General features: G+C 47.9%; 1 protein-coding gene and 1 pseudogene across 1 annotated transcript in view; both read left to right on the plus strand.

Moving 5' to 3' along the window:
• Nucleotides 1-27574, plus strand: part of TACC2 (transforming acidic coiled-coil containing protein 2) — a 193248-nt gene that overhangs the window by 20421 nt on the left and 145253 nt on the right. Inside the window, 2 exon segments of the mRNA XM_038578977.1 lie at nt 2018-2130; nt 23467-27574. Of these exon segments, the coding sequence (XP_038434905.1) occupies nt 2018-2130; nt 23467-27574 (4221 nt within the window).
• On the plus strand, nt 14381-14732 carry LOC100856014 (annotated as a pseudogene).

The raw sequence follows: 27574 nt of genomic DNA on the forward strand, positions 1-27574 counted from the left end.
AATGATTTGGCTGCATCAGGATCCGTAGTCACAATTGGTAAATTGTTGGGCTCAGGAGAGGCCTTTTGTATTTCCAGTTGCTCCCTTGGTTGTGCCGGGCCAGCAGGGTCTGTCTCTGGGGGTAGGTGAGGGCTCAGCATCCCCTGAGGGGTGAGAGAAGATTTCTAGCAACAAGAACAGGCAGTCACAGGGAGCCCCGGAATCCGGAGGAGCTCCCCTAGCCTGTCTCCCAGTGCCTAGCCTGTCACTTCCACCGCCTTCTTCGAGAACAGGACCTGGGGCTCACGGAGCTCGGTTTTTCCAGAGCACCCACCAAGCCAGGTGCCTCGCTGGAGGAAAGGGAGGTTGTTTCGAATTCATCTGAGGGTGCTGTCCACTTACAGGCCGTGCACCTGCCCAGAGCAGCACCACCTTCCAGAGGGCCAGATAACCAGCACTTCTCAAACTTAGCCGACGTGGAACACTTTGTCCCCTTCAAAGCTGGCCTGATTGTTTATGGGATGTACTTTTTTGGGTTGCAAATGACAGAAATCCCAACAAAGCCAAATGAGGACTCAAGATCTCATGTAATCGTTGGCGGAGGGCGGGGGTGCAGGGCAGAGCAGGTCCCTGGGGGGACCTCAGGACCAAGTGGAACCAAGGCCTCCATATCACCGGGACCTCTGCCCTCTGCCCTCTGTTCCTCTCCGGGCTTCTCTCTGCTTGCTGGCCCTAGTCTCTCTTAATGCACATTGCCTTCTTCTACAATGGCTGGAAACAGGCTGCTGGTAACGCCTATATTCTTACTCTATAGGGCCCATGGCACGTCCTTGCCCCTCTAGTTTTGGGGGAGTCTTGTATGTACCCCAGTGGGAAGGAGTACTGCTGGGAAGACAGACGGAAAGACAACCACTGCCTTGGGAAACAGTCCTTGGGGTTTAAAAAAGCCCTTTTCCCCTTCCTGACATTTATGCTTCACTTAAATGAGCATTATTTAAATTGAATTTTTAAGATCTCTCATCACTTTCTGTCCTGTGATTTGACGTTTTGACTGTCGTTTATATTTTTGTATCTTGGTTTTATTTATTTTTTTAAAAAAGATTTTATTTACTTATTCATGAGAGACACAGAGACACAGGCAGAGGGAGAAGCAGGCTCCATGCAGGGAGTTGGATGTGGAACTGGATCCCGGGACCCCAGGATCACGCCCTGAGACGAAGGCAGATGCTCAACTGCTGAGCCACCCTAGGCATCCCTGTATCTTGGTTTTAAAAACTGATTACCTGGGGCGCCTGGGTAGCTCAGTGAGTTGAGCATCTGCCTTTGGCTCAGGGCATGATCCCAGGGTCCCGGGATCGAGTCCTGCAGGAAGCCTGCTTCTCCCTCTGCCCATGTCTCTGCCTCTCTCTCTCTGACTCTTATGAATAAATAAATAAAATCTTTAAAAAATAGAAAATAAAAAACTGATTCCCCAGCAGATGAGCCTATGGTGGGAGTGAAGGAAAAGGGAGCACCTCTGAGCGGTCAGGGCCTCGGACAAGTGGCCCCAAGTTTCCAAGAGCTCATTGTTTTCTTTGTTCAGTGTTGTTCCCTGGGTTTCTGGTTGAATTCTGGTTCACAGAGACCTGGGGGAGGCAGGAGAAACATGTCTTTCATCTGGGTGGTGCCACAAGCACGTTAGACACTTTAACATCTTACGTCAAATATCCTTCCTTTCTCTGGGGAGCAGATGACCCCTCAAAGTATGATAGGTGTCCTCAGTCTTGGTTTTGACTAAAGCAGTCATCCTACACAGCTAGAATCTTGTGTGTAACTGCGTTTCTCCTCCAGCAGATGAGAGCAGGAGCCACGCTTGTGTTGCTCACCTTATATCTGCGTGTAGCTGGGCGCCAGCTCGCAGGCGGTGCTCAGCCGGATGATAAAGCAGATGAGCAACCTGACGCTTGAATATGTGGCCAGTGGCCAACTGAGAAATGCTTTTGTGTCTTCCGACACTCCTATTTGATTTCTTCTCCAATTTCTCTTTCTTCTGGCTCAGAGAACTTCATCAGCTCAGAACCCAGCGTCTGTGCAACCACCCGGGGACAGTCAGAACATAAAAAGGAACCTGGAGGAGAATTCCAGAAGTACTGACCGTGGAGCCTTGCACAGGTAAGAGCGGGGGTCAGAGGACTGACACAGCCCGATGCGTGGCCAGCTCACTGCCTGCTCAGCGTTGGCTTTGGAAAATTTACCCTAAAGCCCATGACATGGTCCTCAGTGGTGATGCGGTCAGAGCAGTGGCTCATAGCCTGCTTTGTGATTGCCTCGACCTGCAGGAGCAGAGAATTAATGTGCTTTTCTGCCCACTGAAACTAGCAATTATAGGCTTCCATTCCAGCAGTATTCCAGGTTGTTTATTGTCATTATTGGAATGTAAAAAAGATCAAGTCTACCAAAGGACTTCTCAGGGGTGTCTTGTGTGGTGGGTTGGGGTCTGTGTTCTGGCGCAGTAGCCAAGAAAGGGCACTGGATGATAAGATAGGATTCAAAAACTATTACTAAAGAGACAGGTTCCCTCAGTCCCAGGGAGGCTGGTGGATAAATTCTGGAAATTAAGAAGGTCACACTGGTGCAGTGGGACAAGACCAGTGCGGGGCGTGGCCCATCCTCGTTATGATCCCCAGGACCTCCCGATTTCCCCTGCTGTGGCTATTGGGAAGAAGCCCAGTAGACTCCACCCGCGTGGTGTTTGGCACTCATAGTTTTGGGGGCGTTCCCAAGCAGAGGGCCAGCAGACGTGAACATTCAGTCCCCAGAACAGACTCGGGACAAGAACACTGGAGGCCGTTAGTAATTGTCTGTGGGTTCAGCGCATGACCTATCTGGTTGGAAGAACCTTCCTGAGCAATTGAAGCCCAGCTTCCAGGAGGCTCTAATGACAGGCCTTAAAGGAACAAATCCACTGGAGCTTCACGGAACAAAAATGCAAAATTGAAAGGTAGACCTCGCCCCTCCCCATCACTAGACAATGAAATCTTAGGTCACGAATGCTTTGCAGTATCACTTGACCTAAGAGTTTGAGCAACATTTCTAGGTTTTGGGTTTAAACTTCAGAGGGTCATGGTGAGTGAGAGCGACCCCTGGTGACAGGAATTTCCACGCCTGGCTGGGACTACTTTCTGGGTGGCTCTGGCCACAGTGGTTTCTAGACGAGGCACTTTGAACCTCTTGGCCTTGAACATTAGATCTCTTTAGGGAAACGGTGGGGCAGGGTATTCTTTTCTTGCTGAGGGAATCACAGATCGACACCGTTGACCCCTGTGTTCTGCAAAAGGGAGGCCTCCTTTACTTCCTAGACGCCCCTGTGGAGTTCTGCTTTCATGAACTTTCTATGAGGATCACTGAACAGAGTTTTTAATATTTAGCTCTAATGAGACCAGATGACCCATCTAAACTGGCTCTGGGTGACTGCGAAACTAATGGATAGATTAATCTTTTCTGGAATTCTACGCAAAGGAAATCCCTGTTGGCCGAGACCCAAGGTCCAGACTCCCCTCCTGACATCTTTGTGAGGTTCTGGGATCTCTCAAGAGGCTTGGGAAGTATTTGGGGCCTCCATCACGGCTAGACTGAGGAGTAACGGGAGCTCAAAGGGCTTTTGTTTCTTGTTCCTCAGCTTTACTCAATTATTATTTTTCCCTGGAGGAAGAATTGCTGCTCATTGCCATGCGAATTGAGCATAAAAGAGGTGCCTTCTAAGAGCAAGCCCAAAGAAGCAACTTCCCGTTCCCAATTAGAAACATGAATCTCCTCCAGAAATACGTGAATGTCTGTGGCGCAGGGCTCTGGACTAACTAACCCACCAACTATCAAGAGGTGCGCGGGCTCCTGGAGCCAGGTCGTTTAGGGGAAGAGAGGGCAAGTGCTGGCTCCCCGGGGGCTGTCCCAGTGATGCACACGGCCCTCGGCACCCCCGATGATGATAGTAATCACATTTAATGTTCATTTTGCAGATGAGCACCAGACACCATGCCAAATGCTCTACGCACACAAAATACACTTTTATTTCCTTCAAATCAATTTATTTCCAATTCCAAATCCTTATTCTACCCCATAGTACCCACTGGTCCAGACCACGCTGTCCCTCAGGCCCTAAGACGGTGCTGCTTTCGTGACACTCTGGGCACCCGGGAATCTTCGATGAGGCCGAGAGCCCCATGGCCACCTCTTTCTGAGACTTTGCTCTCTTGTTATCCTCAAATGCATTTGCCTCTCCCTTCGCCACATCAGACAATTAGCATTTTCCCTTCATAGGATCTATTGTAGGTTTTTACAAAAGATGGAAAAACCCATTGACTTCATACTGTGTGTTCTCCTTGGAAAAACTCTAGAAAGCCCAGAAAGGCTTGCAGTGGCTCCTGCTGGACCTGGGACAAGGGAGGGGAGGACGGCCTGTGTGACTCTTCCCTGACGACCCCTGTGCGCAGCGTTCTCTCCACCGTACAGATGGGATCACTGAGGCCTGGAGCCCTGTGTCCTTCATGCGTTAGCGGTTGGAGGTCTGTGGTTTCCGCCTTGAGGGTCTTCTTCCCTCTGAATTACACAGGGATGGGGTTCCTACATCCCAAGGGAGTTGAGTTCTTCATCCAAACGAGTCCCATCGTTCAGCTGCCCTGCTTTCCTCTTGCCACATGGTGTCACTGTTGCAACTTAGCCCTGCGTCCCTCAAACCCCGCAGAGGCTGGGGGGCGCCTCCCCTGGCCCCTGCCGGAGGACGATCCTGTGCTCCTAGCACAAAGCCAGCTTGCCCCTCTTACTGCTCCAGGGACAGGGGTGACAGCAGGAGCCCTGGGGTCTCTGCCCCAGGGGGTAAGTAGGTTGTAGTGTGGTCAGACACTAAACAAGGCAACAAAAGGAAGACAGGCACTTTCAGGTAATGTCAGAGCCCCAAAGGACACCACGCGGGGCATCGTGATAGACGGCAATAGAGAAGGGAGCGGCCAGTTGAGATTGGATCATGGTTCTCAAGGTGAGGTTCCAGACTGGCAGGCTCCACACCACCGGGGAAGTCCATAGAAGAGCGGTCCTAGGTCAGACTCCCTGAATCATAAGCTCTAGAGGTGGGCTCCGGTGAGCTGTGCTTAACCAGGCCTCCAGGTGATTCTGATGGACCCGGGTGTTGAGAACTCTGAAATTCGATGCCCTGGATTAGATGGTCAGGGAAGCAAGTGATGGAAGAGTGGAGTCTGGAACGGCATAAAGGAGGCAGGTATGGGAAGACCCAGGTCAATGGACGGGCAGTGCAAAGGACACAAGGTGGGAGTGAATTTGGTGAGTTGGAGAGACAGAGGGAGATTGATGAGGTAGGGAGGTGGGGAGGAGGGCAGGGTCCAGAGCCCCCAGACCAGGGCCCAAAGGCCATGGTAAGAAATCTGGATTTAGGTTACGTGAACTGATGTATAGTTCTGTTTCGTTTTGTTTTGTTTTTTGGTGGTGGAGGGGTGGTTTGAGAGAGAGAGAGAGAGAGAGAGAGAGAGCATGAGCTAGGGGAGGGACAGAGGGAGAGGGAAGGAGAGAATCTCAAGCAGGCCCCCCACTGAGCATGGAGCCAGACACGGGGCTCGATCTCACCACCCCAAGATCATGAACCTGAACTGAAACCGAGAGTCGACTGTGCCACCTGGGAGCTCTGATTTATGTTTTGATCAGACCTCTCTGATCACCGTATGGAGAATGCCAGGGGCCAAGGCGGGAGGCCAGAAAGTCAGAGAGGAAACCATGCAGGTCCCTGGCAGGATCTAGGGCGCCTAGAGTGAGGCAGGGATCTCAACCTTAGATTCATTATCTTCCTCCCTCCTGGTACAGAAGCCTTCCTAGACATTTTATTCCTAATTGCCTTTTTCCCTCCCCGGGAAATTCCCATACCATAGATATGTTGTGTACGGACCGTGGTCTTTGGATGACATCCTGGACCCGATAGTCCCCTATAATTCCACTGCACCACCTAAGATACTTTTCCCCCTCCCCTCTGGGGGTGGGACAGGCCCACTGAGCACACAGGCACTGACGTGATTACGGTGAAGATGGAGATATTTGGGGCTGAGAGATGCCAGGACTCACTGATAGATTGGATTGGGAGGGAGGGAGAGGACCCTCAAGGAAGATTCCTGAAGCTTTGTCTTGAGCAATTGGGCGGTGAGGACTATTTGCTGGGAAGTGAAAAAGTGGCCAAAGCAGGCGTATTTGCTGAGTTCCGTGGTCGCAGACCCAGGGCCCAGGAGGGAATCCTGCCGCTACCAGGTGACGCTGGCCAGACAGTGTGCGACTACGACAACCCCGGCCTCACGGGGGGCACACAGGAGAGTCCTCCATCTCTGGGGAAACGTCTGGGCTCTCTTGCCTTTCGGGGACAGCTCACTGCCTGCTCTGCGCCCAGCACTCCCCACCCACACCTGAACATCCGTCACCCCTTTGCGGGGAGGTGGGGCAGATTCCTTACTCCACTTAGCAAACAAGGCTCCACAGTCCACCACAGGCCAAGCTGTGAGCTTGAGGCCAGAGGTAAAAAAGACAACAGGATGTGTTGGTCCAGTCATAGAGAGAGGCACGTAAGCAGATCTTTCTAGAAAGGCTCAGTGCTGTAGGCAGGCTCTACGGGAGCACAGGGGTGGGAGAGAGGGCCCAGCTGGGGCTGAGGGGAGGGAGAGAGGTCTCCAGAGGGAGTAGCCTTGCCTCTGGGTCTGCAGAACCAACTAGAAAAAGGGACCTGCGGGGAAAGGAGACAGTATCAGGCAGAGGGAACAGCTGTCATCATTACGGATCAAGAGGAAACAGAACTTAGTAAAGGTCTAGACGTAAGAGGCTCCTTTTTTCTTAAAATATATTTTTAAAAGATTTATTCATGAGAGACACATAGAGAGAGGCAGGGACACAGGCAGAGGAAGAAGCAGGCTCCCTGCGGGGAGCCCAATGTGGGTCTGGATCCCAGGACCCCCGGGATCACGACCTGAGCCAAAGGCAGACGCTCAACCACTGAGCCACCCAGGCATCCCTAGACTTACAAGGGCCTTACATGGAGAATTCCAGAACCTCTTTAAGTCTGGGAAAGACAGGATGGAGCATATTTATTAAGCTCAACCTCTTGACTTCTTCAGATACACAAACTTAGAACAGGAATCCTTGGTGTTTGGGTGACAGCAGGTTAGGGAAGGGTAGAAAGATGGTTTGAAACATGAAAGAGTGGACTTGCGATGACGGGCACCAGTGGTCCTGACGCCTTTGCCTGCCACTGAGTCACCTGCACGCGGGGCATGGGACCCAGGGCCTAAGCCCACACCTCACCCACCGCTCAGCGGGGACGCAGGCAGGTGACGGGAAGGCCACGAGGACGGCGGGGCCCGGGAGGGTGAAGGAACGTGCCCCCCACGCACACAGAAGGTGGCACGATGGGGACTGCAATCCAGCTGGGTCCCCTGCTGCCGGGAGCCGGGCTCAGAGCCATCGTGCTGAGCTCTCGCGGGTGTCTGAAAACATTTGTGTTGTGGGCTCCGTAATTAGAAAGCAAACCCCAGTCTGTCCTTACAATCTAATTTCCCTGTAAACAAGGGCCGTTCTCAGACCCAGAAAAAAAAGGAAAATCAAAAAGATCTGTTTTCTGAGCAGCGGCCGGGGCGGCTCTGAATGAAGGAGCCCCAGGTCCCCTGCGCGGCTGTGATCGTTCCTTCCAAACAAACTTCTGCAAAGTCCCAGATGCGCTTCGGAGCTCCTGCCAAGGCCGGGTGTGTCAGGCAGGGCCTCCTCCGCCAGTCCTGCTCCTGACTCATTATTTATCCCTGCAGGAAGTAAACAGGCAGAGAGGGCGGGTAGTGAGCTCCCCGGCTTGTGCCACGGCCCGAGAGAAGGTCTGTGAATTAGGTCTGCTCTCTGCTCATCTGGCTTCAAGGGAGCATTTAGAGAGAGGCCAGCAGGACTGGTTTTCCACCCTGAGATCATACTTACTGTAACAACGTGGAAAATACAGAAAAGTGAAAAGGGAGGGGAGAAAAAAAATATCACCAACGCGCTCACCGTCTATAGACAACTGCTCTTAAAATATTAGCATTTCGGGATCCCTGGGTGGCGCAGCGGTTTGGCGCCTGCCTTTGGCCCAGGGCGTGATCCTGGAGACCCGGGATCGAATCCCACATCGGGCTCCCGGTGCATGGAGCCTGCTTCTCCCTCTGCCTGAGTCTCTGCCTCTCTCTCTCTCTCTCTCTGTGACTATAATAAATAAATAAAAATTAAAATAATAATAATAATAATAAAATATTAGCATTTCCCTCAGGCTTTTCTCATTGTTCTAGTTCTTTACTGATTGTGATAGCTGTGTGTGTGTATGCATGTTCATATGTATTGAAATATTTAAATACATTCAAGCAATACATTTATGAGTACACATGTTTATATATAATATATATTTAAATATGCAAATGACATATCAGAAAGAATAGTTTTATATACGGTGTATTTAATTAATAGACTATGTTTTAGAGCAGTTTCGAGTTTACAGAAAAATTGAGCAGTACAGAGAATTCTTTTTTTTTTTTTTAGTACAGAGAATTCTTTTTTTTTTATGTTGCTGCCAAAGGCTTTATTTTGAATTTAAATTTGAAAAGTGACCCAGAATTTTATGTTTTTTTATAATAAATTTATTTTTTATTGGTGTTCAACTTGCCAACATACAGAATAACACTCAGTGCTCATCCCTTATATATCCCCCTTCCTCTTCTACCGTTTGCCTTCTTCTTCTTCTTCTTTTTCTTCTTCTTCTTCTTCTTCTTCTTCTTCTTCTTCTTCTTCTTATTATTATTATTATTATTATTTTCAAGTAGACTCCGTGCCCAGCATGGAGCCCAGCAGAGGGCCTGAACTCACAACCCCGAGTCAAGAGATCAAGACCTAAGCTGAGATCAAGAGTCAGATGCTTAACTGACTAAGCCAAGCCACCCAGGCATCCCCAGTTTGCTCCATTATTAACATTTTACATTAGTTTGGTGCATTTGTAACAGCTAATGAGCCAACGTTGATTCATTATTATTAACTAAAATCTAGTTTACATTAAGCTTTACTCTCGTGTTGTACAGTCTGTGGGTTTGGCAAAAGCGTAATACCATGTACCCACCATTGCAATATCTTGCAGGAAGGTTTCACTGACTTGAGAAATCTCCTGTTTCCGTCCCCCACCAACCCCTGGTGACTACTGATCTTTTTATTGTCTCCAACGTTTTGCTTTGTTTTGTTTCCAATTGCCTTCTTTTGTTGGTATAAGATACGTTCCGTAAGAGTATGAAGCTGAGAGCTTGATGAATGTTTACGCTCCTGTACACCTGTGTGATCAAGCCCCACTCTAGAGCTAGATCATTTCTGTTGCCCCAGAACATTCTCTCTTGTGTCACTTCCTAGTCAGTACCCTGCCTAAGGATAACAACTGTTCCGACTTCTACCACCAGGAATTAGTTTTGCCAAGTATTGCTTCACTTTATATAAAGGGGGATTAAAGAGCATATATACTTCGGTGTCTGGCTTCTTTTATACACAGCTACTTGTTGGTTTTTAAAATTATTTCTTATTGTGGTAAAAAAAATACATAACGTATAATTTACCATCTTATTACCATCAATTCTAAGTACAGTTCAATGTTGTGCAAATGTTTCTATTCTTTCTTTTTTTTCTTTTTTTTTTTTTTTTTTTTGAGAGGGAGAGAGAGGGGGTGGACAGCGGGAAAGGGAGAGAGGGAATCTTTAGCAGGCTCCATGTGAGGCTCCGTCTCACAACTCTGAGATCATGACCTGTGAACTGAAATCAAGAGTCGGATGCCTAACTGACTGAGGCATCCAGGCACCCTGTTTCTATAGTTTCTTCAGGTAGAAGCTGAGGCCACTGATTTGTTTTCCCTTAATATATGTGCTTTGGTGCATTGAAAGTCTAAGTCTTGCTTTAACTACATGTGACATTTTGATATTTGTGTTTTCATTTTCATTTGGTTCGAATACTTTCAAATTTCCCTTTTAATTTCTTCTTTGACTCATGGGCTACTAGAAGAGTATTATTTAATATCCAAATACTTTGGGGGTTTTCTAGGTATCTTTATTTTTTTAAGACATTTATTTTAATGAGAAAGAGAAAGACACACACACACACACAAGTCAGGGGAGGGAAGGAGGAGAGACTCTCAAGCAGACTTCCCCCCGAGCATGGATCCCCACGTGGGGCTCCATCCCGCAACCCATAAGATCATGACCTGAGCTGAAATGAAGAGTCAGACACTTAACCGACTGAGCCACACAGGAGCCCCCAGTTATCTTTTGTTATTTTTCCTTTAATTACATTGTAGCCAGATAATATACTTTAAACAATTTTAATCTTTTAAAATTTACTGAGATGTTTTTAAAATGGGTAGAATATGGTCTATCTTGTAAATGTGTCATTTTCTTTTGAAAAGAATGTAATTCTGCCTCTAATAGATAGTGTTTAATACATAGTGATTGGGTTAAATTAATTGATAGCCTTTTGTATCTGCACTGATTTATTAATCTGCTTTTTCAGTCAATTACCAAGAAAGGTGTATGGAACTGCCAGTATATAATTGTGGACTTGGTCATTTCTATTTATTTATTTATTTATTTATTTATTTATTTAGATTTTATTTATTTATTAATCACACACACACACACACACACACACACACACACAGAGGCAGAGACACAGGCAGAGGGAGAAGCAGGCTCCATGCACCGGGAGCCTGACGTGGGGCTAGATCCCAGGTCTCCAGGATCACGCCCTGGGCCAAAGGCAGGCGCTAAACCGCTGAGCCACCCAGGGATCCCCTTGGCCATTTCTTTTTATTCATCAGTTTTTGCTTTATGTATTTTGAAGCTCTGTTATTAAGTAAACTTTTAGAATGTTTATGCCCTATGAAATGAACCTTTTCTCATTAAGATGAACTTCTTTATGCCTGGTGATACTCCTTGCTGCAAAATCTTTTCTGTCTGATGTAATACAAATGAAGTAACTTTATTTTCATTGGTATTTTCATAGTATAGCTTCTCCCTCCCCTGCATTCTCTTCCTTTTAATCTATGTGTTTTTTTAAGCAAAATTTGAAATGCTTTTCTCATACAATTGGGTCTTCCTTTTTAATCCATTCTGAATATTGCTCCCTTTTAACTGAAGTGTTTATAACATTTGCATTTAATGTGATTATTAATATGGTTGGCTTAAATCTACAGTCTTATCATTTGGCTTCACCTCCTTTCTGTTCCTTTTACCTTCCTTTTTGGCCTTCTTTCGGAAAAAAGTCATTATTTTTATGATTTTATTTTACTTACCTTTTAACTTATTAACCACAACTATATGTTAGGTGATTGCTTTAGGATCTATATGATACATCTTTAATGTGATAAATCTGCTTTCAAGTGATATTGCACCATTTCATGTATATTTAGAAGAGTTTTGCCCTTACAACAGTATACTTCTTTTTCTCCCCTTTAGCCTTTGTGCTTTGTTGTCATACATTTTATTTCTATATATGTTTCAAATCTCACAATATATGTTATTTTTGCTTGATATAGCCAATTATCTTTCAAAGGAGATTTACATAATAGAAAAAGACTTTATATTTACCACCATAGTCACCATTTCTGTCATTCTTTATTCTTATGTGTAGATCCTGATGGTCATCTGACATTATTTCCTTTTGGTTTGAAGGACTTCCTTCAACGTTTCTTGAGAGATAGGTCTGATGGTGATTAGCTTTCTTAGCTTTTAAATGTCTGAAGAAAATCTTTGTTTCACCTATATTTTAGAACGATGTTTTTGCTGGGCAAAGAGTTCTAGATAGTTCTTTTTTCTTTTACTACTCTAAAGATACTGCCCCACTGCACTCCAGCACATATGGTTTCCGACAAGTTTCTGTGAACCTTTCTTTTGTTCTTCTGTCTTTTCTTCTCTGTGTGCTTTTAATATTTTTCATGTTTTTACTGGTTTTAAGCAATTTGGTTATGATGAGACTTGGTGTATGTTTCTTCTTGTTTCCTGTGCTTATATCTGCTTGCTTATAGTTTACATCATTTTTAGAAAAGTTTTCACCTGTTATTTCCTCAAATAGTTTTTTAAAATCTCCCTTCCGCCTTTGTGGACTATATCTGCCTACTTGAAGTTGTCTCACAACTCACTGATATTCTCTTTTGGTTTTTAATTTTTTTTTTTGTCTTTTTTTCCCTGTGTTTCATTTTGGACTATTTCTATTGCTATGTCTTCAAGGTCACTAATCTTTTTCTCTCTAATGACTAATCTGTTACTAATCCCACCCAGTGTGTTTTTCATTTTATTTTTTTATTTTTTGTTTTTCATTTTAGACATTGGAGTTTTCATCTCGATATATGTGACTAGGATTTTTTTTAACGATTTCATTTATTTATTTGAGAGAGAGAGAGAGAGAGAATACAAGCAGGAGGAGGGACAGACAGAGAGGGAGAAGCAGGCTCCCTGCTGAGCAGGGAGTCCACTGTGGAACTCGATCCCAGGACCCGGAGATCATGACCTGAGCTGAAGGCAGATGTTTAACTGACTGAGTCACCCAGGCACCCCTAAAGATTTTATTTTTAAGTAATCCCTAAACCCAGTGTAGGGCTCAGACTCATGACCCCAAGATCAAGAGTTGCATGCTCCTCGACTGAGCCAGCCAGTTGCGTCCTGATTGGGATCTTTTTTTATATCTTCCGTGTCTGTACTTAACATGCTGAATCTTCCCTCTAGCCTCCTAACATGATTATAACATGATTATAACATGTTTTTAAAAGTCCTTGTGTACTAATTCTCTCATCTGCATAATTTCTGGGCTCGTTTTGATAAATTGAGTTTACTTTTCACTGTGGGTCATGTTTCCCTGCTTCTTTGCATTCCAAACACTGTGGGCTTTATGCTTTTGGATTCTGGATATTTTTGTATTCTTATAAATATTCTTGAACTTTGCTCTGGGATGCAGTTCAGTTATTTGGAACAGCTTAATCCTTTCGGGACTTCATTAGGTGGGACCAGAGCAGTGTTTAGCACAGGTTCATTTTTTCTACTACTGAGGCAAGGCTCTTCTTAGTACTCTAACAGATGTCACATGAATTATGAGGTTTTTGCACTGTGGTGGGTGGGAACAGGAGCTCTTCCCAGCTCTGTGTTAGCTTTAAGGATTCTGCTCTATAAACCTCTCAGGTGGTCTGAACCTAATCTCACGTGGTGTTTGTACATATACATGCTGATCAGAGCTTGGATATCCCCAGAGTTCTGTCTTTGTCCAGCTTTCTCTTCTCTGGCTCTCAGATGCCCAGCTCCATCACCTCAAGTCTGGGAGACTCTTGGGCTCTCCCTGGGCTGCTTTCTCCAGGTCTTTATGGGGGTAAAAGCAGCACTTACTCTGTTGCTTTCCATCTCTAGGGATCACAGACCTCTGTTTCTCCTATCTCCTGTAGCAGCTGATCCCCCATTAGTCCAAACCCCTGTTGTGGTAACAATTCTTTATATGACTCTTCCCAACCCAAGCTCTCTGAAAAGACCAAAAAGCCATCGGATCAAGTTTCTTTCTCTGCAGTAAAACACCTGGCATTTACTTTGGGAGGGGTGGGGAGACACTTCTAGAAAAAAAAAAAAAAAGATAATAAGGGAGAAGATGCCATGGGCAAGAGTTGTTTTTCTTTCCTTCTCAAGAGCAGCTTGCATTCTAGACACTGATAGTCTCTTTTCTTTTTGCAGCCTCAAATGCCAACTTTGACAGGAGTTAATCTTCTTAAATAATCACTACAGCTGTGTTAATGTTGGGAAGGAGCCTGGGATGGTTTTTATGCCTTTAACATGGAACTAGCTTGATTCTTGGTGATGTTGATTCATCAATCCCTCCACCCTGTACACATTTAGGACAGTGAGATTATAGAGAGGCAAATCTACAGTGGGTTGGTGACTGAGACTTATTCTAGAAAGAAACCCTTTATCATTTTTTGAGCTCGGTACACATGCATGGAGCCTCACATAGGTGACACTGGTGACATTATTTTGTTCAGGGAATGCCCCAAATTCTCTGAAAGATTTTTCAGTCATCAAGGGAAGATTCCAATATGTTTTCTGCTTTTACTGTGTTGACAAAGGCAGGAAAATGACTTTAATGTACATGAGAAGTCTTATCAAGAAGGAATATTAACAAAAATATGTCTACCATTATTTGTTGTTCCTTTACGTCAAAATAAAATAGAAATGCCACCGTAATCCAAGCACACAAAAAAACCACTGCTTGCATTTTTCTGTGAGTAATTTGTAGGATTTAACCTAAAAATAAGAAAATATTGCTGATGTGTTTTTCTAGTGGTAGAGCAATGGGTGGCCCTGTGCCTGGCAAAATGAAGCTCGAGGCCAAGAGCAGGTACCAGACCAGTGAACCCAGCTCTCTTCTCCCATCTTCCCATGGTGTTGTTGGCCATTGGCATGTTCTTTACTGCTTGCTTCTTTGTTTATGAGGTCACCTCCACCAAGTGCACTCAGAATATCTACAAAGAGCTCCTCATCTCCTTGGTGGCCTTGCTTTTCATGGGCTTTGGAATCTTCTTCCCACCTGCTGTGGGTTGGCATCTATATATGAGTTTCCAAAGGTTCCAATCAGGCGGCTTCCCTGCTTTCCGGCTTTTGTAAATTAATTTGTTTACTATTGCTGGAAGTGTCACATCTGCTGCTCATAATAAAGCCACACGTGTGACCAAAAAAAAGAAATTAAGAAAGGGGCACCTGTGGCACAGTTGGTTGAGTGACTGACTCGTGGTTTGGGCTTAGGTCATGATCTCAGGGTCATGGGATCAAGTCCCACTTTGGGCTCGGCATGCAGTGGGGAGTCTGCTTGAGGATTCTCTCTCCCTGCCCCCCACTTCTCTCTCTCTTTCCCTGTTTAAAAAAAAAATTAACACATTTAAATGAATTGGCGTCTGGTCATGACAGTATCTAGATGCATTGGAAGGACAATGATAGATGCAAGTGACACCCAGAAAGAGATGTAGATTCGTGCCACATCTCTCTATGGGAAGCTCTTGTGTGCAAAAATCCAGCAGCCCCTTCCAACAATCAGTCTGGGAACCACAAAATTGGGTTAGTCCACTGTCTTTTGGACCCAAGAAAGATGCTGAAAAATTGGTTAGAAGACAGTTTTTGGATTTTTCTTGGAATCCAGTTGCCTGTCCTTCCCCCCTGCCCCACTCTGCTGGATAATGGAGTCTCTGACATGGGCTGATCTGTTGACCTTGAAGTCATCTTAAGTTCATGTGGCAGAGTGTGCACTGAATAATAAGGTGATTTATTTATTTTCCTCTCGGCTATTACATGAGTCGCTCAAGCATTGTGGTCTTTGTTTATTCTGTAACAGAATGAGCACAGGAAAGAGTTAAAACTACATTAAAAATACAAAGCTGAGTCAGACAGGGCTGCCAAGGTCGCTGGGCTCCTTGGTCTCTGTGCAGGAAGCATTGTTTGGACAAATTAGGGCCGTGTGTATAGATTGGCCCTAATCTACTAAGATCGCAAAGAAGTTTCTGAGGAGGTACCTTCCTCTGTGAAATACCAGGTTTAGTTGTTGAGACCTGGCAATTTCCCTCTCTTTATTAACTTGAGAATTCTTTCCTCTGCACGAATCACTTGGAATTTAAATCCTTTCCCAAAGTCCCTGGAATAGGCAGTACCACTCACAATACAGGAGTTTTTTTATGTCAGTTAAAAAAAATTATTTCTCGTTTCTATATTCATTCCATATTGAATCATTCATTCAGCAGAGTATGTACCAGTGCTAGACTGAGGTATAAAAATAAATGAGATGAATTCCCTCCAAGATCCAGAAGGTCGTACCCAGTGGGAAAATAAGTGCGTAAACAAACAAGATAACATGCAGGTACTGAGTCTACACACAGGCTTTAGGGGAATAGAAAACACCATTCAGGGGAGAAAGGGGGTCTTAGCATGGAGGAGGGAAAGAGGAAATCCCGTGGTGGAGGAGAGTTGGGGGTTCTCATTGCAGAGGAGAGTTAGGGAGTGTTACCGTGGAGGGGGAAGGAGTTCCCAATGTGCAGAGCCCTCAGTTGGCCTTGTTCTGAGGCACAAAGAAGCTATTCACATGTTCTTGATTTACAAGCATATTCTGTTCCAGAGCAGGTGAGAGGTGAGTACACGGGGTGCTTTGATAGTGTGTTTTCAGAACTGTCCTTCTAGTTCTCTAAAGGACAGCTGAAATGTCTTTACCAAATCTTCCTTTTACTTAGGGCTGTGCATCCCATCCTATGTTCTCTGTGTGGCACACCAGTCTCGCTAAATGCCCTATTAGAAAAGGGGGCAGAGCGCAACCCGGGTGGCTCAGCAGTTTAGCGCTGCCTTCAGCCCAGGGCGTGATCCTGGAGCCCCAGGATTGAGTCCCACATTGGGCTCCCTGCATGGAGCCTGCTTCTCCCTCTGCCTGTGTCTCTGCCTCTTTCTCTCTCTCTCTGTGTGTCTCTCATGAATAAATAAATAAAATCTTTTAAAAAGGGGAGGCAGAGGAAGATTTTTGAGAAACACTAAGTTTGGAAAACACTGTGCACATATCTTCTTGTTGATTCACAATTCACCACTTCTTCAAGTGGTGGTATCTCAAAGGCACTGAGAAGTCCTACAGTAAAGAAACTTGTTTAATCATGCTTCATCTAGTGCTTCCTGTATCATCTAAAGAGCAGGGACACTGCTTTCTTGGACATCTAACAATCATATTATGAGAAACATGGAGTTCAGTGTTTAAAAGCTTCTGATAGAATTGAAAAAATGGAGAACGTATCTTACACAACTCTTGTTAGTCATTAGTAATTGATCCAGAATGATCTATCATAGTTGGCCCAATCATGTATCAAGTTCTCTATTTTTTAAGATTGTATGTATGTATGTATTTATTTATTGAGAGAAAGAGTGTGTGTGTATGCATGAGTAAGAGGGCTGGGAGGCAGAGAAAGAGGGAGAATCCCAAGCAGACTTTGTGCTGAGCGGGGAACTCGACGACGTAGGGCTCAATCTCACAGCCCTGGGGTCATGACCTGAACTGAAATCAAGTGTCAGATCCTTAACCAACTGAGCCACCCACGCACTCCTCATATATCAAGTTCTTGAGGAACCATTTTCTTAGGCAGTGTTCTTAGTTTGGGATAGAAAGAGAAAGAAAGGAAAACTGGGAAGTGAGCATCTCATAGAGAGTAGAGTATCTCCAAGAATCATAGTTATTTATAACCCTAGAGCATGTTGGTTACCAGACTTATGATCCACAGAGAGAAAAAATACAAAGTAAAGGACAAGACTAAAGACAGTGAATTGTTTGGGTGATTAGCCATTTAGCTGTGTCATTGTGAAGATCGACACGATCCCCAAAGTAACCAGGTTTGTCCTGATTCCATGTTTGGAAGAACTGAAAACATTTTGGAGTTCAGTTTTCTTTCTTTGGTTGGGGTCTCGGCCTTCCTTCTACTGAAGAAAAGTCACATGTACAACATGACCCATGGGTTCATTCAGATGTTGGCAAAGTCCTGAAAACTTATGGGAGAAATAAAACACCACAGTCATCCTAAACTGCTCTTGGGGTTTGGGGAGCTAATTCATCACATCCCTTCCCACCAGATTCTTACTCAATCATGAAATTGGCACCGGAGTCTGAAAGGAGAAGAGAGCCAGCTTTAAGCAGATAAATAAAAATGGGGCTCCTGATACTGCCCCCTGAGCTAATCTTCCCCACCCAGTGCCAGGGTGTGGACAAGCACAGGGTGCCATGAAGCCTGGGGAGGGTCAGCTCCAGAGAGCCTGTCACTTGGCAGGCAGCTGGGGGAAGGCACTTCTTATCTCTGCGACCTGGAGCACCTTAACCCCCACCTGTGTGGAAACTGTATCTATGGGGGCTGATTTCCCCCTCTCACCAATCAGAGGAGTCTCACTTCTTCCTGGGGGATAACCCTAAGGGAGAATAGGGCAGAGTGTCATACTTTCTTTGAGAGCTCAGCTGTGTCAGAAAAACCCCAAATTTATGGGCCAAGGCAGAAATACATGCAGCTGAGGACCACCCCCAGCCCAGAGCCCTCTCATCACCACCCCAGCTGCCACAACTGGTAACAGTATATTTGGACTGGTGGTTTCCAGGGGCTGCAGTGGAAGTCACAGGATCTCTCTCTACCCCTTGCTTTCCTTTTCCAGAAAGAACATTGGAATGCAATGAGTAACAGTGATGATGTTATGTGGGGAAATCTTCTAATCTTTTCAATTACACTAATTTATGAAAATAACAAATCATTCACAGACTTCTGTACTTTATAATTAGTAACAAATTTCTTGCAGCGCACCCCCTAAACTCATCAGACCCACCAGTGTGCACAGGGACTTGTGGTAGAAAAGTGCTGCCTTAGCCTCAAGAAGCGTTTAAACAAAAGTACTTTGCTTTTTCTGAGCCTCATTTTCCTGGATCTTCAGCAGTAAAATGAAGAATTTGGACAAAACAGGTTACTAGAATGCTGAGATTGTCACATCAAACAACCATGACTTGGGAGCATTTCTGCATATTTAGAATCTTTGATTTGGGTTCATTTGTATCTGCCCATTCAGGCATTCATCTACCCAATCATCCATCCACCAACCGTTCATCCATTCATTCAACCATCCATCCGTTCATCCAGTCATCCATTTACCAGTCACCCAACCATCCAGCCATTCCTTTAGCCAGCCAGCCATCTACCAACCATTCATCCAACTATCCAGCCATCCAGGCATCCAGTCATCCATCCACCAATCACCCATCCACCTAGCCATCCATCTATCCATCCATCCATCCATCCATCCATCCACCTGTGCATCTACTCATACATTCGTATATTCAATGTTTGCTATATGCTAGATACTGGGGATACAATATTGTAAAGAAACAAGACTTAGTCTTCATTATACTCCAATGGAGGGAATGATCATCGATCCATGTTGATGGCAACTGTGACTACAGCCATCACTAGGTGGGCCTGTGAAAGCAGATCTGATCCAAGTGGCCAGGCCAGGAGGGCTTTGTTGACCAGTGATGAGTAGGGCTGGGACCTGCCGGGGAAGAGTATGAGGAATCCAGGCTCCAGGCAGATGCACAGATGGGGAGGTCTGAGTGGGACGAGACAGGAAAGGTAGGCAAGGGCCACAGCTGATTGCAAAGTGAAACCACTGGAGAGATATCCCACGAGGGTGGTGGGATTAGGCTTCTATTTCTAAGCCGTTTTGCTCTGGCTGCAGATTGGGAAACAGAATGATGCAGCCAGAGTGCATGGGAGAAGAGGCTAGAGTGCCCGTCCAGAAGGCGTGAAGTCAACAAGTACAGGGAAGCAGGAGGTGGCGGGACCCTGGAGCCAGGCAGTGTGCGGGGCTCCAGCTTGCTTTGTTTGCCTCAGGAGCTCTGAGCCCTGGGTCCAGTCTGAAAGCTCTCTGGGGGGGATCTCTGGGTGGCTCAGCAGTTTAGCGTCTGCCTTTGGCCCAGGGCGCGATCCTGGAGTCCCGGGATCGAGTCCCGCGTCGGGCTCCCTGCATGGAGCCTGCTTCTCCCTCCTCCTGTGTCTCTGCCTCTCTCTCTCTCTCTCTCTCTCTCTCTCTCTGTCTATCATAAATAAGTAAATAAATAAATCTTTAAAAAAAAATGAAAGCGCTCTGGGACTATTTCTACATGTGTGCAATGAGGGCCATCTACTCTGCAGCGCTACTGAGTGGATTGTGCGCAATCATAACTGGAAAGTGCTTAGCATCCGTGATAAATGCTCAGCAGGTGGCAACTCTCCATCATGACAATTTTGCTTCCTGGTTTTGCTGGTTCCCTTGAAGCCTGCAAGTTCAAGGGCCATGCTTGTTTTTTCTCAACCAGCCTCCTTCCCCGAATATTCCTGGTTGGCTCAAGTGTATGTCTTCAGAACTGTGCACTTAGGAACCCATCTGGAAGTTGCTGTCTCCAGCTAGGGTAGTGGGGAGTGCATCTCCGTTGTCTGCTCAGAACTAGGCTGCAACAAATCACCTCTCTTCCCAGGTTGCTTTACCCTATGCTTCTCCCTTTGTTGGGCTGGGGGTATCTGGTCTGCACAGAGGAGACCACGGCCAGCCTCCTCCTATAACCTCAACTCAAAGGCAGCGCCCCCTACAGGCTGAAAGCCTTCCATTGAGAGTTGGGCGATGCCCAGCCCACAAGAGCTGGCCTTTGGATTCTGAGCAGAATCTCCATCCCACACGTTTCGATACAATCTTGAAGTATAAAAGGACATTATGTAAGCTTCAATTAATGCAGAGCCCTCACGGATCAGTTCTTAGGATTTTTCCTGCCCTTAGGCAAACTTGCTTCTGACAAGTGGCTTAATCTGGTTTTAAAAATTGCTTCGGATGGGCAATCAAAGAAATTGCTGGGGCTCAGCTTATGCTAAGTAAAACAAGCAGGTTTTCTATGGCGGGCGGGGGGGGGGGGGGGGGGGGGGGGAGTCGTGTGCCTCACACTCAGTGGGAATTTGCTCCTGGTTGTTTTCTGATAAGACCCACAAGTTTTCAAGGTGCCCAAATTGAATAAATCTATTATCTTGTCCCCAAATTATAAAGACTTCATTCCGCCTGAAGACTTCATTCCGCCTGAAGGGAGGCCGCATTCTCCCTCTAAGCTGGCAGCTCCTGTCGGAGGCAGGGATGAAGAAGTGGTTTTATTTTTATTATTACCCGTGTGGGGTGGGTTGTGTTCTGTGCTTCTGGAGCAAGCAGACATATGCAGGAGCACTTCATTTCTGAATTACACACCATTAATCTCATTAACTGCTAAAGGGTGTGACCCCTAGCTAATGAGGGGGACTCAAAATGTAAAGTGCTTGTAAAAAGCAAACTGGCCAAATGCAGAGTGCAGAGTTGTTGGTTCCAGAACAATCCAACAGCCCTGCAGCCTGGAGCCCTCCTGGGCCTGGTTTCGGAGTGGCTCCACATGCAGCCATCAGCGCTGGGCCAGGGCTTTCTGGGTGCAGCTGTCCTTGTGGCCAGCTGAGGATTAAAGAGATTTGTATAACTCACCCTCAGAGTTTTCTCTTCTTTGCCCTTGTCAGCTCTGTTTTTGGGTCTGAAAATAAGGAATCTGGTTGAAACAGGAGCCACCTCTTCCTTGGGTCCATCTTAAATATCTTTAGTGCTTCAGACACATCATTCGTGTGTCATATGTGCAGCGACAGGCGTTAAGTGAGGATGTTGGGTGTAATGATGATGTGTACACACCCCCCCTCCCCCAAAGATGGGGAGTCCATTTCTTAGGTGGTAGTCCATTTCACAGTTCTGGAGGCTGGAGATCCAACATCAAGGTGCCAGCGGATTCCATCTGGTGAGATCCTGCTTCCTGGTTCATAGATATTTTTTCTGCTGTGTCCTCCCATGGCAGAAGGGACAGGGAACTCTCTGGGGACTCTTTTATAAGGCCATGCATCTCATTAATGGCCCCATTCATCTTCAGGACAAGTCACCTCCCAAAGGCCCCACTTCCTCATTCCCTCTGGGGGGGGGGGATTAGCTGTCAACACATGAATATGAATTGGGGGGCGGGCAAATATTCAGTTTCCCTCCTTGGAAGTTTTTATTCTTGGAGGCAATATAGATTATTTTACAATCCTTCATTTTGGAAAACGTGAAACCTCAAAATGTTGCAAGGAGAGTACAATAAATACCCATATACCTATTGTGAAGGCAGGGTCGGGTTCTGATGAGACCTTTCTTCTTGGCTTGCAGATGGTGGCTTCTTGCTGTGTCCCCTCATGGCTTTTTCTCTGTGTGAGCACACTCCTGGTGTCTCTTCCTCTTCCTTTTAGGGCACCACTTAGATGGCATGAGGACTCAACACCTATGACTTTATTTAACTTTATTTATTGCCTGAAAGACCTTATCTCCAAATACAGTCACATTGGGAGTTAGGACTTCAACATGTGGATTTTAGGGTGGATACAATTCAATTTCTAAATTTTAACAGGAATATATTCCAGGGGCACCTGTCTGGCTCAGTCGGTTAAGTGTCTGCCTTTGGCTCAGGTCATGATGATCCCAGGGCCCTGGGATGGAGCCTCTCATCGAGCTCCCTGCTCCTCCCTCCTCCTCTGCTGTTCCCCCCACTCGTGCTCTCTCTCTGTCAAATAAAAAAAGAACTTAATAAATTAAAAAAAATGTGTCTCGCTTTGCCACTGTATGCATCCCTGATAAATGAATGTATATGCATTGCCTGGCATTGGAAAGCTAGACTTCTGGTAGTGAATGTGTAGAGTAGAATCTTTTCTCTGGTCACATTCAAAACGCTGTGGGTCTGTGAATGGGTGAATGTGTACATAAGTAACAGGTGCAAGAGCATTCCATAGATTTTCCCCCCTATAATAATTTTATTTTTTTCCCTATAGTAATTTTAAAGAACATGGCAAAAGCCCTAGAAAAACCACACTTCTATTAACTTAGTGTTGAGCAATTTCTCTTGGTGCTAAAAGATATGCAATCGTAACAAGTACATAGGATCACAGCCATGTAAAAATAACAAAATTGCATTGTTTAACAAATTGTGTAAGAAAAGAAGGGAATTCACCGGAACCCTTCAGGTGGCAAGCCTGAGCGAGATATTTTTCCTACATCTTCAAAATTTTGTATGGGCCATCTATTATTTAAACATTTTAAAAATGCACTTGATGAAAACCATGTAGAAACCCAGTCCAAATATGGCATGTGATGAATGACCTGACAGTAACTGGATAGCTACAGCAAATCCATAATTCTGAGCCATGTTCCCCTAAGTTCCCCATAGCTTTGCCTTATGTGCTGTCCTGCTAAGTAAGTTCAAGTGAAGACAAATAAGACAAGTATGGGCATGAAGGTAATTCAGCTCCCAACAATTTTATATATAGCTAAACAGAATTGATCTTTGGACAATGCCTCTTGCAGTACCACATGTTGAATTGTCAACTATTATCAAAAATAGCTCTTTATTTCAAAGCCTGGCTTTGGCCCCTTGTGTCCTTTTTCCTGAACATCTAAAGATCGTCATTAAGTACTTAGGACCACCTTGTAAGTTATGCAGAAGTGGTTCAAACCCTCTATTATGGTGTGTACCCACTGAACACTTTCTGATTCTCCTGCCTTTTGGACTACGGTGAATGTATTTTCATATTTCCCTGTTCACAACTGACCAGCATGGAATGCTCCAAGCTGAATGTTTGAGATTCCCGGCATTGAATTTTGGAGAAAGTAGGGGCACGTGGATGCTTGTGGGAGGGGGAGGGTTGGGGGCGTGGTCTCAACATGGAGAGGAATGAGCTGCGTGGGGATGCTGTGTTCTGTGGTCTTTAGTGGGGAAAGGGTGGGGGTGATTCTGCTTGTGATGTGGCTCTGGATGCACATTCATGAGAATGAATGAAACATCAAATGTTTTCATTGTTGGCAGCACCGGGCACCGAGGCTCCTGCTCCACTTCTGAGGGTGCTGCCTGCCTGGATCCGGGCATCGTGTCCCTGGAGGTGACTGAGCCCAGCAAACGCCCACAGGAAGCCAGGGGCCCAGAAGGTTCTCCACTGCCCTGCCCCCCAGTGCCCTGGGAGCAGGAGTGCCCGTCAGCCTCCATGCCCTTTACCGAGGGCCCCCCGGAAGGTTGCTTGGCAAGCCCAGTAGCAGCACCTGAAGATTGGCCCCTCATCCAACACCCCAGGAGGGAACCTTCCCCAGGTGCCCATGGGGAGGCCCCAACCGCACCTGTCCCCGAAGGGGGCAGTTCTACTCAGTGCGAAGCAGATGCCATCGTCCCCAGTGCCGGCAGAGGGAGAGGCCTAGGCCAAGAGGGGCATAAATCGTCTTCCTCCAGCTGCACTGACCAGTTGCCAGAGGTTTCACCGGCTCCTCCTCAAGAGCTGATGAAGGGACAGCTGTGTGGAAAAGATGGTCAGCCTGGTGGTTTCGAGTCCCAAGGGAACGAGGCTGCAGGTGGCCTTCCCCCGGCAGAGTCCAGGCAGGGAGCGACTTCTGTGCAAGAGGCCCCGAGGGCCCCTGCTGCAGCTCAACCAGGCAAAGCGAGCTCATCTGGTCTGGAGGAGTCCCCCACAAAGCCTGAGACCCCGACTCCGCCAGATCCAGCCCCCACAGCCTCTGACAAGGAAAAATGCCAAGTGGAGGTGCCGCCTCAGGCTTTCGCTGATGACTTGGGATTCCTCAGGGCCTGCCACCCCACTGGGACGGCCGGAGAAGTGGACACAAATTCCTGGGAAAGCTGCCAGCAGCAAACGGGAGCACATCTGGTGCACGTCGAGCTGCCCTGGGATTCTCTGAGTCCTGACCCGACACCTGGGGCTGGGGACTCTGGGAAGGAGACTGTGGGTACCAGCGATGCTCAGGGCCACTTGCAGACATGGGGGCAGGGGAGCGAGCCCAGCCCAGCTGTCTGTGCTGCAGCAGGCAACCCACCCGAGGGGGCTTTGCTTGTGAGCACAGAGCCTTCCCCACTTGCACTGATGGAGGAAACAGATCCGGCTTCAGATTCTGCTTCACTGCCAGCCGCTCAGGCCTCTGTTGCCACAGAAGAATCCAGCTGGTTGACCAGGGAGATGGTTTCTGGGGCTGAGATGCCAGTTCTTACGGATCTGGCCAAAGAGCTAGCAGATGCAGGGTTGGCAGGACAGGAGAAGCTCGCGTCAGATCTCAGAAGCGAGCGAGAGGGTCTAGATGGGAACCGTGGAGAGGGTCCTGCCTCTTTGCCCCAGGACGACAGGGGAGAGGTCTCAATTAGGGACCAGAAAGTCCAAAAAGGGGTACTTCCCCCATTCCCAGCCAGTGTATCAGATGAAAGTGCCAGAAACTCCCTAGGGCCGAAGGAGGAAGCCATGGCCCCTGAAAGCCCAGCTGTGGCTGGAGAGGAAGGTAAACTATCTGAGGCCAACTCCAGGGGAGAGGAAGAAGTCCCAGAGCCACTTGACGGTGGAGATCCTGAGAACCCAGGGAGAGAGCAACCCAGGGCTTTAGGCTGCAAGCCCAAGCTGGAGGCGGATAAAGATGAGGTTTCAAAGCTAAGCCATGATGTGGAGAGCAAAGTGCATTCCAGCACAGACTCAGCACAGCCACTCAGAAAGGAGGGTCCTGGGCACGCCGATAGGCCTGGCCCTCCATCAGAAGATACAGCTAGAAGCTCGGTGACCTGTGGGACGATGGGAGAAGCCCATGTGGTCCATGCATCTGGCTCACTGCACAAGCTCCCCGAGAAGGATCTCATCCTGCCGCCTGGGCCGGATGGAACTGGTGAACACATTCTTCCCAAAGAAGCTGTCTGGGAGGGGCCGGGACTGCAGGCCCCGTGTCCCGACACCCTTCAGGACGTGAGGGGATTGGAGAGAATGGACTATCTTCCTGCTTTAGAATCTGAGAAATCAGATTTCCTGTCAACTCCTGCTGCCGAGGTCACCCCCAAAGCCCAGGAGGTGGAGAGCACATCTGACACAAAGATGAGGAGCCACCCATCTGCACAGAGGCCCGGCAGCTGTGACGGGGACGGCTTGCTGACATCCCCGGGCCAACCTCGTGGGCTGGGGCAAGAGGCAGCTGGTCAGGAAGTCCATGCTGAAGGGCCACATCCCCCCGAGGGGGAGAATTTGGCAGTGGACTGTGGGCTTATGATGCTCAGCCTGGAGCAAGATCAGCAAGGAAACCTGTCCTGCCTGAATGATGACAAGACACAAGGAGCTGCTTCTGAGGGACCCTCAGCATCTTCGCAGAACCATCTCCAGCCATTGCAATCAGAATCAGAAGCATCCATCTCTGACATGCTCAGGGGGGAGCCCCAGCAGTGTGAAAATGAGAAAGAGACTTTTCCGGGTAGTCCAGGTTTTAGGAACCTAGACGCTTCTGGAATCCACCTACCTGTGGAACCCCTGGATGTTGTGTGCTTGCCCACTCGTGGGAGAGAGGAACAAGCTTCCAGATCAGAACCTCAGGGTGAGCTCCCCAAAGGCAGTGTCTGTGATGCTCCCAGTTCGGCTCCCGGGGACAGAGTTCCAGAGAGTCCCCCGACAGAGCATCCAGAGCTGTCAGCCCCAGGAGGACCAGAGTTGTCTGCACGAGGGCAGAATGAGCAAGAGGGCGCGTGCGGTGGCAGTCAGCCTTCCAGAGTGTCGCCACCCGCAGCAGCAGACGCCTCAAAAGACTCCCCTCTTGCAGGTCACTCGAACAGAGAGGAGAGTCGCTGCGCAGAGCAGGGCCCGAGCAAGTCCCGGCAGGAGCCCGCAGATGTGCCGAAAGCCAGCGGGCGGCATGAAGAAGCATGTCTCAGTGATGTAGGAGGATCTGAAGCCGCTGACGCTCGGGCCCCGCTCCAGGGGTTGGGTAAGACGGAGAAGGCAAGTGGGAACACAGTGGGGACCCCACCTTGTTGGCCTGACTCAGTAGCTCTCGGGGCCGCAGCTCAGGGCCCGCCAGCCCCAGCGCCGGCCAGCGCCCAGGGCGCACCCAGCCAGGATGCCCCAGACACGGAGGCGCACGGGGAAGGGCACGCAGGCAGGCCGCAGCCAGCCCCGGCCCCGGCCCCGCAGGAGGAAATGCAGCCCCCCACCGCCTCGGATGCTGGGGCCCCAAGGCTTCTTGGAAGTTTCCCAGCCGCTGAGGATCGAGGTGCTGACTGTGGGGCTGCTGACACCTGTGGGAATGCTGAGGAAGGAGAGCTGGGGGCACAGGGGGCTCTGGGGGTGCCAGCAGAAGCTGCTCCGAGCTGTGGCTCCCTTCAGACGGAGCTGCAGGCCCCCCCGGGGAAGGAAGCTTCTATCTGGGCCCTAGGTGAGCCCTGCCAAGCAGAGCAGCTTGCAGCCAGCAGCCAGAATGACTTGCTAGCAGCCGGGGAGCTGGGTGGGGTTCCCTGCAGCAAGGTGGATATTTCTGCAGCCCAGGCTCTCCCCAACCCAAAGAAACTCCTGCCACCTGGGCCACCAGAAGAGGCTGCTCCAGACACTCCTTACCTGCATATCGATGGTGCTGCCGGCAAAGGGGCAGGGCCTTGTCCCGTCGAAGAGCCTCTGCTGGCCTTGGGAAATGCCACCTCCATGAAGCTTTCTGCAGGCTTGCTTGCCCCTCTCTCACAACCAGGAGCTGCCAGTGGGGAGAGCTCTGCGGTGCACGCCAGCCATGGGAGCCCCAGAGCTGGAAACTTGGAGGGACCCTTGGACTCCATCCCCTACCTGGACAGGGCGCTGCTTCTGACCAAGAGTAAGCAGGTGACAGGGGAGGAGGAAGAGGCAAGAGCGCCTGGTGTGGGCACAGGACCCCATGAGATGCTAGCTCGCCCAGCCAGTGAGGAAAGCATAGCAGGTGAGGCAGCAAGGGAGCCGGAGAGCAGCAGGAAGAGCGTGGTGGACCCTTCCAAGGATCCGAGGAGGGGCGCACCAGGTGGTGTGGACGCAAGCTCTAAGCAGATCAGCATCATCACTGGACTCCCTGACTTCAGGGAGCACATCACCAAGATCTTTGAGAAGTCTGTGCTCAGGGCCCTGACCGCCGATCGGCCCCAGAGTGCAGTGGGAGAA

This window comes from Canis lupus, chromosome 28 (assembly GCF_011100685.1).
Source record: "Canis lupus familiaris isolate Mischka breed German Shepherd chromosome 28, alternate assembly UU_Cfam_GSD_1.0, whole genome shotgun sequence".
NCBI classification, from domain to species: domain Eukaryota; kingdom Metazoa; phylum Chordata; class Mammalia; order Carnivora; family Canidae; genus Canis; species Canis lupus.